At 38.0% G+C, this 14,335-nt stretch overlaps 1 protein-coding gene across 2 annotated transcripts in view; it reads right to left on the bottom strand.

Annotated features, from left to right (window-relative positions):
* The window catches only part of SAMHD1 (SAM and HD domain containing deoxynucleoside triphosphate triphosphohydrolase 1), a 60,684-nt gene that overhangs the window by 10,199 nt on the left and 36,150 nt on the right, over positions 1–14,335 (bottom strand). For both annotated transcript variants that reach the window (XM_044664334.1, XM_044664335.1), the window contains exons 8-12: positions 9,753–9,853; positions 9,520–9,628; positions 8,050–8,141; positions 5,087–5,202; positions 1,768–1,907 (exon numbers count right to left, since the gene is read on the bottom strand). In XM_044664334.1, coding sequence (XP_044520269.1) covers positions 1,768–1,907; positions 5,087–5,202; positions 8,050–8,141; positions 9,520–9,628; positions 9,753–9,853 — 558 coding nt within the window. The remainder of the gene's footprint in view (positions 1–1,767; positions 1,908–5,086; positions 5,203–8,049; positions 8,142–9,519; positions 9,629–9,752; positions 9,854–14,335) is intronic.

Here is a 14,335-nt window from a genome sequence, read left to right as displayed (position 1 = left end):
GTGTGTGTGTGAGAGAGAGAGAGAGAGAGAGAGAGAGAGAGAGAGAGAGAGAAAGAGAGAGAGTGTGAGTCAGTCTTAACTAAATACCTAGGTTATGGTGACTAGAAACCTAATCAGGTCTGAAGATTGATGCAAATTTCCTCACAATTAGCCATCTCAAGCAATCCCTGGATACTATATCCCAAAACTGGTCCAATATTGATCAATCAGTTATTGTTTCCATGTTCCTTTGATTGAATACAGACATTTGGAGTGAGTAGGACATCTCTTTCTGATTTCAGGGAACTGCACCTATTTCCCCTTATCAATTTGTAAAGTCTCTAATTTTTCCTCCAATTACAAACCAGATTACAGGGGCAGCTAGGTTGCTAAATGGATAGAGAACCAGGAGTGGAGACAGAAGTTTCTGAGTTTAAATATGGTCTCAGACACTTCTTAGTTGTGTGACCCTGGGCTAGTCACTTAACCGTAACTGCTTAATCCTTACTGCTCTTCTGCATTGGAAATGAAAATATGTGGGATCAAGTCTAAGATCAAAGATAAGGTTAAAAAAAAATCTAATTACTTAATTTTGTATCCAGTTGTTTTCTTGTAATTAATTGGTTTTATTTGATGATTTTTAATAACATAAAAATTTGTCTCATTCTGTTATTTAGGCCTTTGGACTGACTGGGGAATTCATTGCTCTGTTTATTATGCCTATTTTGTTATAAATTATATAGCTTGAGTCAACTGGGTAGCTCAGTGGATTGAGAGTCAGGCCTAAAGATGGGAGGTCCTAGGTTCAAATCCGGCCTCAGACACTTCCCAGCTGTGTGACCCTGGGCAAGTCACTTGACCCCCCTTGCCCACCCTTACCACTCTTCCACCTAGGAGTCAATACACAGAAGTTAAGGGTTTAAAAATATAAAAAAAAATTATATAGCTTGGACTGTTTTCTCAGTTATTGCTAATTTTCTGCCACATAATAGGTAAATGTGGCAAGGGGAGGAAATTTTTTGTCAAATGTGGAAACAAAAGAAACTTGGTAGAAATGTAGGCTCAATGCCCATATAGGGTCATTCCATGAGAAAAATATGACAATAAATTAAAATCTTTTAAAACTGAGCATGGGACTCTTTGGGTGTTTGTAAGCAAGACCCCCATGTTTCAGAATCCTGACTTCTCACACTGATTGATGGTACAAGCAGCATTGTAAATTTTTTTTTTTAAACATTACCTTCTATCTTAGAATCAATACTAAATATCAATTCCAAGGCAGAAGAGCAATAAGGGTTAGGGAACTAGGGATGTCTTGCCTAGTGTCATCCAGTTAGGAAGTGCCTAAGGCCATATTTGAACTGAGCCTGCAGTCTCCAGGCCTGGCTCTCTGTCCACTAAACCACCTAGCTGCCCACCCTAATAAACTTCTGAAAGTTTTGCTCACCCATAGGAAAAAGTCACTTCCGTCTAACTGAAAGAGAATTCTTTAAGGTCATCAACTGGCAGGATGAAATGTGGGCATCTAAATTAAAAAAGGTAGGAATAAACAGTCCAAGAGAGCATGATGTATACAACCAGACTAAGAAGGTTATTTTTTGACTTAATATAGGTAAGATTTCCTTTTATCACATACTCTTTGATACTAGAGACTTGAGATGAGAACATCAATCATCAATAAATCTGAAAGCAACATCAAAATTAAAATCAAGGTTTGGGTGTGTAGTTTGAAGGACACAATGACTTCAAAACTTCCCACTAGTTATGGGAGTCATCAATAACTCTTACCACTGTAATCTTATCTGTCCCTGTTGGCTGAGTCTCGCCCACAAACTTGTATAGTTTGCGACATTCAACTTTTTGCAAAATCTCTCGTGCCTCAGCCAGGTTGGGATCAGTAGAGTGCAAAATCTCCAGAAAGATGTTATCTGTCAATCAACGAAATTTTAGTGATGAACATGAGATCTTCAACAACAATTCATCTTACTATCTAAAGCCCAATAAACCATCCAGATGGATAAGAATGATGTATTAAGAAGGATTTTCTAGGAATTCCTAAAAAAGTTAAGTCTTCTATTTTAACAAATAATGTCAAATATTAATTCCTTAGTTCATGCTCTACTATCAACACCGAAGTTCATAGTGACAGTACGTTTCTCTTCAGTGTGAGCCAATATTTTATTTTAAACATTTTCCATGTTTACATGATTTATTTTCTTACCTTCCCTCTCTTCCCTTTCCCCTCTCAGAGCCAACAAGGAAATCTACCGGGTTATATAAATGTTATAACTTGATACCTATTTCCATACTATTCATTTTGCAATAGAGCAATCTTTTAAAACTCAAAACCTCCAAATCCTATACTCAAATAGACAAGTGATAAGTCATATGTTTTTCTTTGGTGTTTCTGCTCCCACAGTTCTTTCTCTGGATGCGGATAGCATTCTTTCTCATAAGTTCCTCAGAATTGCCCTGGATCATTGCTTTGCTGCTAGTAGTAAAGTCCGTTACATTGGATCATTCCACAATGTTTCAATTCCAGTGTACAACGTTCTCTTGGTGAAGCAATATTTTATATAACGATGGTGATGGTAGCACCTATTAGTCATTTACAAACTCTTTTCCTCATCAAGTGTAAGGTCTCACCCAAAGTTGTAGTATTATTATATCCCTTTTACTAATGAGGAACCTCAGATTCAAAGAACCTGAATGACTCGCAATGTCAGCCAGAGTGAGGCCTTAAATGCTAGGTATTTTGTCACCAAGCCCAAAGGTCTTTCCACTCTCCTCCATTCTCTTGTTTCTGACACATTTTTCACCTTTTAGAGCTACTACCATGGTTTTTCCAGCTGGGGAAGGTGGTGGGGAGAGGATGTCACTGATTTTTCTAGTATTCCTTTGGGACTCATTACAGGGTGGGAAAAAAAGCGAGATTCTGATAATGATCTCTTGTTACACAGGGTTTTTATGGGTCCTGAGGGCCCAGATTTTCTAAAAAAAAAAAAAAGAAAGAAAGAAAGAAAGAAAGAAAGAAAGAAAGAAAGAAAGAAANAGAAAGAAAGAAAGAAAGAAAGAAAGAAAGAAAGAAAGAAAGAAAGAAAGAAAGAAAGAAAGAAAGAACACTGGTTAACTGCATTTTTCTAATGAAGTATTTTACATTTCTGGTCAGAGCTAAGTAATGCTACTTGAATGCAAGCCAAGAAATAGGCTTCATCTAACAGAATGCTTAGGATGGGGGAAAAGGCCACACGGCAGCAAACCACCTTCTTTTCCACGGCTTCCATGGCCAGCAGGGAGAACCTGAGGATCCTGGAAGCAGGAAGGAGTTGAAGTCAACATGACCGCAATGCTCCTTCCCTCTCAGTCACCATGGCTTGGTGTAGAGGAATCCATTGCAGGATCCCGGAGCCCCTTTCCTACAGAAACAATGTTTTCACGGTGGGTAAGGGGTGAGTCCTCCGGGGCCTCACTACGGTACCTTGGGATGCTTTGGCAGGTCCTATACTCTTCCATTCAATAAACATGACTAAGTACCTCCCATGTGCCAGGCATTTGTGCTGGAGACACCTAAAGAAGCAGAAGACAGCCCCTGCCCTCAGAGGAGTCTGCAAGCGAACGGAGGAGATGAGAGGCAGACAAATACAGACAAAGCAAGCACTGCACAGAGGAAATAACGAAGAGGCAAAGCAGCAGAGCTTAGAAGGGTTTGGGGAAGGCTTCCTATAGACCAGTGGTTCCCAAATTTTTTTGGCCTACCACCCCTTTTCCAGAAAAAATATTACTTATCCCCCTGGAAATGATTTTTTAAAAATTTTAATAGCAATTAATAGGAAAGATAAATGCACCTGTGGCCATCATCGCCCCACCCTGGATTGCTGCAGCACCCACCGGGGCGGTGGCGTCCACTTTGGGAATCACTGCTATAGAGGGTGGAATTTTAGTGGAGACTTAAAAGTCGAGGGGATCAGTCATGGGAAAGGAGAAAGAAAAGTTCCAGTCATGGGGGACAGCGGGAGAGAATGTCCAGGAGTCGTCAAGAGATGGTGGTCTTGTTTGCGGCACTGGATAGAAGGGTAAAGGGTCAAAAGGCTGGCAAGGAGTGGGCCAGGTGAGAAGAGTGCTGAATGTCAGAGCATTTTGTATCTGCTCCTGGGGCCGGGGGAGCTGCTGGGGTTTATTGGGTAGGGAGGGGCACGATCAGACCTATATGTTAGGAAAATCATTTTAGTGGCTGAGGGAGAATGGACTGGACTGGGGAGAGCCCTGAGATAGGTTCCTGCCACTGCAATACAGGTGTGAAGAGATAAAAGCCTGCCATAGAGCGGTGGCACTGTTGGAGCGGAGAAGGGTATAGCGAGAGCTGCTACAGGGGTTTTGGCTAGAAAGACTTCAGATATGGACCTTGGGATGGGCTCTATGTCTACTGGACAGACCAACTAATAAGCTCAGATATAGGTATCAATGGAAGCTTGAGGACCAAGTGATCTTTTTTCTTTTTTTTTTTGGTAGCTAAAATAATTTACAAAAAATAGCCTATTGAAAGGACAGGAAAATGCAGCCCTTTAAGCTCTGCAAAGTGCTTTACATTTTATCTCACAATTCTCAACCCTGGTTAGTTGATACTGTTATTACCCTCATTTTACAAATGAGGAAATTTATCCTGGTTCACCGAGAGCAACTGGGGTAGGATTTGAACTCAGATCTTCTTGACTCAATTCCAGTCCTCTATCCACTGCATTTGCACATCTTCTGAAGTAAAGGAGGACTGCTAGGTGGCACAGTGGCTAGTGTTCCCAGCAGGGCGTTAGGAAGACCTGAGTTCAAATCTGAACTCAAACATTTACTAGCTAAGTGAACCTAGGCTTTATATAATTTATTATTTCTGGCCAGAAACATGGATTTAATGGGCTTTTGTAGTTGGCCTGGGAATCTAATTACAACAATTATAACATTATTTCTATAATTTGCTTTTGGAATCTAAAAAAAATCAATTAAAAATAAATAAAAACATCAATTTAACAATCTTTTGACATATAATCCATTTCTAAGTTGGGGACTGAATGCGTATACTGGATCTGTATTGAATAAAATACATTCCGGCTCTCACCTGTGAGTTTAGTGTAGGCTTCCATATCATCAATTGCTGTAGAAAGCTTGTATTTTTTTCCCCCTGAACCTTCTATTTGTATATAGGGATCTGCTTTAAGGAAGGCATCTGTAATCCTGTTGAGAATTAATGTACACAATGTATGAAAGTACCTCTCCCTCCTTTAACCTCTAGGTGGGGGACTACAGGGCGGAACCCTACACAGATGCTGCCATGTTCTCACACGCAGCAGAACTATATGCTGGTTTTACCGACTTTCCTTTTAAATCAAGGGAAGACTCAGTGGGTGGGAGTGAAAAGAGATAAATGTGGAAATGAATGTGACATGAAAACAAAAAACTTCAATAAAAAGAATCCTTGTTTTGGTCCTTAAGTAACTTATTCCTGCTAAGAGGGGCCTTGTGCACACAGACTGGTGGATTTTTTTTTTAAACCCTGTTCTTTGGTTTTAGAATTAAATATCAATTAGAAGGCAGAAGAACTGTAAGGGCTAGGTAACTGGGGTTAAGTGACTTGCCCAGGGTCACACAGCTAGGAAGTGTCTAAGGCCAGATTTGAATCCAGGACTTCTGGACTCTAGGCCTGGTGCTCTATCCACTGAGCCACCCAGCTTCCCCAAAGACTGCATTTTCTTAAGAAAGTCCTAAGGAAAAAGGTTCCTCAGTCACATTAAGTAACCAGTTCTCATCCTGATAATGAATCATTAAGACCACAGTCTGGGGGTCTGAGAGTTCTGAGCTATAACTGGCTCCATCTCCTATTACACTGCAGATAGTTCAACAGTTTCCCCGTTGACAGATTTAACAGGACCATTTTTACCTTCTCCCCATTCTTTGCCATGTTGACAGAAGCCTTCTCTGAATTAAATATTGATTAAATCTACCTAACTTGTTTTACCTATTCTAGCATTTCCATTGAACAAAGGTTTATGATGCCAACTTAAAACAAAAACAAAAACAAAACCCCATATAGTTGAGCAAAATTAAACATGAAAAAAACCTCCCAGGATGGGCAATGTTCCACACACCACCATCTCCTACCTCTGGAAAGCTGGGACGGAGGTACCTTCCCATAGTTCTCCCTCTGGGGCCATGCTTGACCATTACAATTTCATAGCATTCCACACTTCAGGTTTTTTGTTCTTGTTCTTTCTGTTTACATTGTTGCAGTCATTGCTTTTATTATTTTTCTGGTTCTACTTAGTTCACTTTGAATCTGTTCATATTTTCCTTCCATGCTTCTCTGTATTAAAATTCACTGTTGCTAGGGTTTTTAACAGTCTATATTTCCATGCACCTCAAATCATTCAGCATTATCCAAACAATGGGCATCTTTGTTTCTTGTTCTTTTCTACTACAAAAAAATGCCCTTATAAATATTTTGGGGCTCTCTTCTTGTCATTGGTCTCCTTGAAATATATGCCTAATAATGAGATTTCTGAGTTAAGGGGTCATTTTAGTTACTTTCTTGGCATAATTCCACATTACTTCCACAAATGGATAAACCAATTCATAGTTCCACCCACAATGCATGAGTGTGTCTGTTTTTCCAAAACTCTTCCAACCCTGACTATTTTAATTCTTTTTCATCTTTTTCCATTTGCTGGATGGAAAGTAAAATCTTAAAGTTGTTTTATTTGTGTTTCTTTTAACTTGGAGGATTTAGAGAAGTATTTCATATTGTTGTTAATTGTTTGAGAAATGTTACTATATGACCACTTATCTTTTATGGTCTTACAACTTGTTAGTTTTTATTAGTTGTCCATATATATTGGGTACTAAACTCTTATCAACCATATATGATACAGACTTTTTTCCCTAGTTGAGTTCCCTCTTATTCTTGTTGTTTTAATTTTGTTTATGTTATCACTTTTCAATTCTAACAAAGTTCAACGAATTTTATTTTGTAATTTCCTCTATCCCTTACTTGGTTAGGAATTTACCCCCTTGTCAGAGCTATGAAAGGTAACTAATCTGAGTATAATTTTTTATGGTGTAATAATAATAGCTAATGTTTATATAATGCTTACTATGTGCCAGGTACTACGCTAAGTGTGTTACAATTATCACCTCATCTCATGCTCACCCTGAGAGGCAAGTGCTATTATTATCCCCATTTTACAGATGAGGAAACTGAGGTAAATAGGAGTTAAGTGACTTGCCCCAGGCACCCAGCTAAAAAGTGCCTAAGTCAGGACTGGAACTCAGGTCTTCCTGACCCCAGGCTCAGAGCTCTGACACCTGAGCCACTTAGCTAAGAATGACATTATTCAGGTCATACATCTAATGTGAAATATGTTCTCAGACACTGGCCTAATACATAATTTCTGACATACTGCTTTCCAGGTATCTCAGCAATTTTTGTTGGAGAGGGAGTTCTTCTCAAAGTAATTGTTGTTTTGGGGTTTACTGAACTAATTGGGGTCAATTGTTTCTGAGTCTTCTTTATCTAGTCTATTCCAATGATCTATTTTCTGTTTTTTAAATACTATTGGGCATCATGGTCACACAGTGGGTAAGAGCCAGGCCTGGTATTGGGAGGTTCAGGGTTCAAATCTGGGTGACCCTAAGCAAGTCCAGCCCCTACCACTTTTCAGCCTCCAAATTATAAGACAGAAGCTAAGGGTTAAAAACAAACAAACAAACATAAAAAACTGCAGTACTAAACAGTCTCAGTGACTGATGGTTCAAAATATGACTTGGAAGAGCTTTCTATTTCCCCTTGATTCATAGTTTTCTTCCCCCCATTTGTTGCCTTTGCTTCTTTAGCTATCCTAGCACCTCTGTTCTTCCAAGTGAGCTTTCTCGTGAATTGGCGGGTTCTTCAAACTGTCCAAAATGCAGCTTGTTTTCATTTCAGTTGAATGTTGTCAGAATTGCAAATGGAACATGTGCAACATTCAAGTCACTTGGATAACTACATGATGGGAGATTTTGTAGGGAAGTTGTGAGCAGATTTCTTACATTTTTTCAATGATGTTGCCGATTTTGTGCTGATAAGCTCTTCGGTGCAGGCAGTTGCGTGTATGGAACATGTCATATAGATTTCCGACTTCCTGTGAAATATTGTGAAATAAACAGTCATTTATAAGTATGTAGGTATGAGAAACAGAAAAGTGATGAAGCCAGGCACAAATAATGTGCGTAAGCTCAACGAGGATATCATAGGAGCAAGAATTTGAAGCAAAAGGAACTTGGAGATGATCTAGTCCAGTACCTTCCTTTTAAAAAAATGTTCTAGGCAGCAGCTGAGTAGTTCAGTAGATTTAGAGCCAGGCCTGGAGATGGGAGGTCCTGGGTTCAAATCCGACCTCAGACACTTCCCAGCTGTGTGACCTGGGCAAGTTGCTTAACCATTTCCTAACCCTTACCTCTTCTGCCTTGGAACTGATACACAGTACTGATTCTAAGATGGAAGGTGAGGATTTAAAAAAAAAAAGTTCTAACCGAAATGGAAATATTTTGCACATTCATACATGTATAATCCATATCAAATTGTCTGTTTCAGGAAGAGGAGAAGGGAAGAATTTGAAACTCAAAATTGTAGAAAGTAAATGTTAAAGATTGTTTTACATGTAATAAGGGAAAAAATTATTAAAAAAAAAAAAAGAAAGAAAAACAGGTTCCTAAGAAGTAATGATTGATCCAAGGTCACAAGGCAGTATGTAACAGAACTCAAATTTGAACCTGGATCTTTAGACTACAAATCCCCCTCTCTTTCCACTACACAATGAATAAGGTATATTCCACCCAAGTACCACTAATATAAGGATGGTAGATATGTGATATTCATTGCTTATAACTTTTTGATATTTACCCATAAAGTTTACCTGAATTCTCTGTTAATAACATAACATACAAATATTTGTCCTAAGATTTTATTATGGCATAATTCCATATAAGATAAGCACATTTTTTAAGAGAGAGAGAGATCATAAAGGCAAATTAAAGTTATGTATATAACTTCCCCTCACCTCAAAGAGAATGACAAATAAATCCAGGGTACTGATAATAATCATTCATTAGCAAAAGCAAGTGATACTTTCCAGTATTTCAGTAATTCTTAGAAAAGTCTTAAATCAGAGGCAATTCAGTAACTCAGAAGATAAAGAGCCAGGAATAGAGATGGGAATTCTTGAATTCAAATCTGGAATTTTCCTGGCTATGTGACCCTGGGCAAGTCACTTAACCCCAACTATCTGACCTTTACCATTTTTCTGCCTTGGAACCAATACCTAGTACTGATTCTAAGACAGAAGGTAAAGGTTTAATAAAAACAAATAAACAAACAAAAAACAAAAAGTCCTTATAAAAAGAAAAAAAAAATAGAGAAAATAAAGTCCTTATAAAAAACTGTGGCACCTCTCCAAGCTCCAATTTATAAATAGGAACAACAAAATCCTCTTTTCACTGCTTTTCTCTCAAATACTTTACCTTGTCTCTGGTGCAAATATGTGTCATCTTGTCTACTTTACATACACGAGCAAACTTAATAAAGCGCTTATGGTCAAAATTATTTTGAATTCCAAGATGGTGGCAATCCCTAAAAAGATTTCAAAGAAATAAGAGCTGAAAAAAATTCAACAGGAAATGTGTACCTTAAACAACAGCAATGAAATTATCACACACTCTACTATGACAGAACTTCTGAAATGTTCGACGTATACCTGGCAAAATAATCCCATTTATCCACATCAATGCCATTGCGTTTATTAGCCACTATCTCGTAAAGAAAGTTTTTCTCTTGAGGTCGCCCTTTCTTCAGCCACTGGAAGAAAACCCAGGGAAGAGCAGATTTAGTCAATCATATTTTTATATTACGTTGATAGATTCAATGACGAAGCAATCTTACAAGAGAGACAATTATTTACATAAGAGCCTTTTCTGTTTATGTAGCCAGATTTTAAAACATTTAAAGTCTCTTACACAGAAATTCACTGTTGGTCTCAGTTTCGTCATCTATCAAATGAGCTGGGATTTTTGATATATTTGCCAAGGAAACCTCAGAAAGGTTCAGGTAGTCAGACATGTCTGAAATGACTGAATGACAACAACAAATGGGCAGCATTGAAGAATGAAGATACCTGCTATCATCTGCAGGTACCATGATGAACAGTACTTTGTGCTAAAGAGTATGGAATCAATATCAGAACATTTCAATACTTGTCAAACCTAAAGATTCATTTCTAGTGATTTATATGGTAGCATGAGAAAAGGGAATCTTAACCTTTTGGGTATCATGGATCTGTTTGGAAGTCTGGTGAAATCCATGCATTCCTTTTCAGAATAATAGTTTTAAATGCATAAAATAAAATGTATAGGATTACAAAGGAAAAAATTTATTGAAAAATATTTATCAAGGGGGCAGCTGGATGGCTCAGTGGATTGAGAGCCAGACCCAGAGACTGGGTTCAAATCTGGCCTCAGACACTTCCCAGCTGTGTGACCCTGGGCAAGTCACTTAACCCTCATTGCCTAGCCCTTATTATTCTCCTGCCTTGGGACCAATACCCAGTATTGATTCCAAGATGGCAGGTAAGGGTTTAAAAAAAAAAAAAAAGAAAGAAATATATTTATCAAAAGAAAAAAAAATGTCCCTGGATTCCTTTAGGGTCCCAAGTTAAGAAACCCTGCAAGTATTATGGGATTAAGAATTTAAACACAATCTTTAAGAATTCTGAAGCTCTCAATAGATAGAAAACTGAAGAGAGGATAGACAACATGAATGCTATTTTTAATCATATTTTTCATTAAAAAGTAGAAACTTTAGAAGAAAAGAGAGGACATAAGAAGAGAAAAACCAGTGTAAGACTATGTAATTAGACTTTCCTGTTCATGACTCGAGACAAAGGATAATGTGCACATAATAAGAACCAAGAAAAATATATCTAGTATGGAAATGTGATATGGATCATGGTGATTTAAAACTGAGAGTGAAAGGAAGAGAGACTGCCCAGATACAAACCCTAAACTGGACACCACTAAATACTGAAGTCATGAGTCCAGCTTTTGTCAGAAAATTATTGAACCCAAATTAAATCATCCTCTTTTCTCAGGATGGAGTCCCTGTTTCACTTTTTTTCCTCTCCTTCCTAACTCTTACCTTTATGCTAGGATACATTTTTATTTAAAAACCCTTAACTTCTGTCTTAAAATTAATATTATGTATTGGTTTCAAGGCAGAAGAGTGGTAAAGGGTAGGCCATGGGGGTTAAGTGACTTGCCCAGGGTCATGCAGCTAGGAAGTGTCTGAGGCCAGAGTTGAACTCAGGATCTCCCAACTCTGGGCCTGACTCTCTATCCCTGGAGCTTCTTGGCTTTCCCTGCTAGGGAACTTTAACATCCATGTTAATTCTCCCTCAGACACTCTAACCTCTCCAGTCCTCACCTTCCTCATACTCCATGGCCAACCCTTCCATTTACCTCTATAACATGGAGGGATGAGCAAACCCTACATCTCCATCACCCACAAATGTTCCATTTCTTGGATAAAAAAGCACTGACATCTTTCCACCAGCTTGTAATTCCTATCATTCTGAGCCTTACTCTCCCAAAACTACTCTTTTTTTCTCACCATGACCTCTAATTGTTTCATTTCTCAGGTCATTATCCTGGCTCTGACTTCATTTCTCTTTCTTTCCAATCTCAAAACTATGTTTAATGAGTTGTACTCCATTCTTATGGTTAATGAATTGTCCTCTGTTCTCAATTCTTTGCCCCATGCCTTACTGCCACTCATGCATCGCCAAACCCCAACTCTAGATTATTCTCAACCATCTACCTCCTTTTCTACTCAAGTATTGTTGAATGGAGTCAAGCCACTGAACTGGCTGGGTCCGCTAGCAATAGAGATCCTCAACTCTTCCCTCACTGATTCTATAGACTATCAGAACTTATTCCAAACCTCTTTCCTCTTCAAACCCCATCTTCTGATTCTCTTTAGTGAGGATCTCAATTCATACTCTACTGAAAAGTCGATAAAGTAGACATTCCCTTTGACCTAACAACATCACTAACAGAATTATATCCCAATGAGGTTCAAATACAGGAAAAAACCCAAGATGTACAAAAATATTTGTATCAACCTTTCAGTAGCAGTAAAGAAATGGGAGTATATAATTCAAATTTTGCTCCCAAGGCCTCTAAATCCCAGCTTCCCATGTTCCTTCTCATGTTACATGCTAATGTAGGGAGGATATATTTTGAGTGTAGCTCCATCCCCTCACTCTCTTTTCCGGGGAATGTGGTTTAAGGAAGTTGGGTGAGTGCCAGGCAGGAGAATTTTACTCACATGTTATTTTCTTAGGCTTTCATACTTTTGTTTGTTTCTTCTACTTCAAGCGATTATTAATAAATCTTATAAAATATAATATTTGGAGTTACTGGATACTAATTTTACTCTTACAGGAGGAAAGTGGCTATTTATTGAATGCTCAACAAACTATGACATATGAATGTAATGGAACTGAAACTTAAGAAAAAATGAATTTAAAGAATCAGAAGAAACTTTAAAAAAAACAACAAATGAACCAATACAAACATATATTATCAGAGTAAACAAGTGAGGGGACAATTTAAACAATGACCACAATAATGTAAAGGAAAACAACCCTGATGCACTTTAGAAGTCTGATTGGAGGGGCAACTAAGTGGCTCAATGGATTTGGAGCTAGGTCTGAAGAAGGGAGGTCCTGGGTTCAAAACTGGCCCCAGATACTTCCTAGCTGGGTGATCCTGAACAAGTCACTTAACCTTAACTGTCTTGGAACTAATACTCAGTATCTATTCTAAGACAGAAGGTAAGGGTTTAAAAAAAAAAGTCTGATTAGTTTTGACTTCAGAGGACTGATGGTAACATGCCTTTGAGACAGAGTGCATTCCAGCTGTGGAAAAAAGTACATGTAGGTAATTTTTGCTTTGTTTTGCTTGACTGTACATATTCGTTACAAGGAAAAGATCTACAGTGGCATATGGATCAATAGAAAGTAACAATAATTAAAAAAAAAAAAGAACAGCAAGAGAACATTTAAAAAGGAAAAAAATGCTAGGAATTCATGGCCAGAAAAAAGCCTTAAAAAAAAGAAAATTTACGGAGGAATATAAAGAGACTTGGTGTGGCTAGAAGAAACTTAGGAATGGAGCTCTGGCTTTAAAATAATGTGTGGGAGAAGGAAACAGATCAAATAACTATGGAATAATATCAAGAAAGTGATAGGCGCCTTTCAGATGTGGAAAAAACACAGAATTACACAAGTTTTTGATAAATACCAAAGATAATTAAAAGGATATTTCGATTCTATGTTAGAAGCAAAAGGAGGCTCAAGAAAGGGATAAAATTAATGCTTGAGGGAAAACGGAATAATGACAACTAAAAATACGAACAGGCAAAACTCAACTTTAATTTTGCTAGTTCTTTCCAAGGAGTACAATCTTTAAACTGGGAAGGTCAGCACAGGAATGGTTAACAGGAAACTGAAATACCATGCTGTCTTCCATCAAAAGATCAAATGAGATAATGTGGGTAAAATACTTCATTACCAAGCCTGATGCGCTCCACTAATGCCAGCTATTTCCTATTAATTATCACCTCACTGAATCTGTATAGTCACTTGGACCAGAAGAATTACATCTGAGAACTGATCTAATCATTCTGGAGGGCAATTTGGAATTATGCCCAGAGGGCTATAAAACAATGCATACTCTTTGATTCAGTAATACCACTACTAGGTCTAAAACCCCAAGAGAAATAAATATGGGAAAAATATGGGAAAGGACCTGCTCGTACAAGTATTTATAGCTGAGCTTTTTGTGGTAGCAAAGAATTGGAAACTAAAGGGATGTCCCTCAATTTGGGACTGGCTGAACAAATTGTGGTATATGATGGTGATGGAATACTGTTGTGTTGTAAGGAATGATGAGCAGGATGATTCAGAAAGATTTGGAAAGACCTACATGGGCTGATGTAGAGTGAAATCAGCAGAACCAGAAGAACATTGTACATAGTAACAGCAATATAGTGGAATGATCAACTGTGATAGACTTAGCGACTTTCAGCAATACAATGATCCAAGACAATTCTGAGGGACTTCTGAACGAGAATGCTCTCCACCTCCAGAGAAAGAACTGTTGGAGTGTGAATGCAGATGAAAGCATATGGTTTTTCACTTGTTTATTTGGGCTTATGTTTTGGAGTTTTGGTTTTACTCACTTAAAAACTTAAAGTTAACTATATATATATATATACATATAT

The sequence above is a fragment of the Gracilinanus agilis genome, chromosome 2, assembly GCF_016433145.1.
Source record: "Gracilinanus agilis isolate LMUSP501 chromosome 2, AgileGrace, whole genome shotgun sequence".
NCBI classification, from domain to species: domain Eukaryota; kingdom Metazoa; phylum Chordata; class Mammalia; order Didelphimorphia; family Didelphidae; genus Gracilinanus; species Gracilinanus agilis.
The sequence above is the reverse complement of the archived record's forward strand: the minus strand, read 5'-3'. Positions and strand labels throughout refer to the sequence as shown.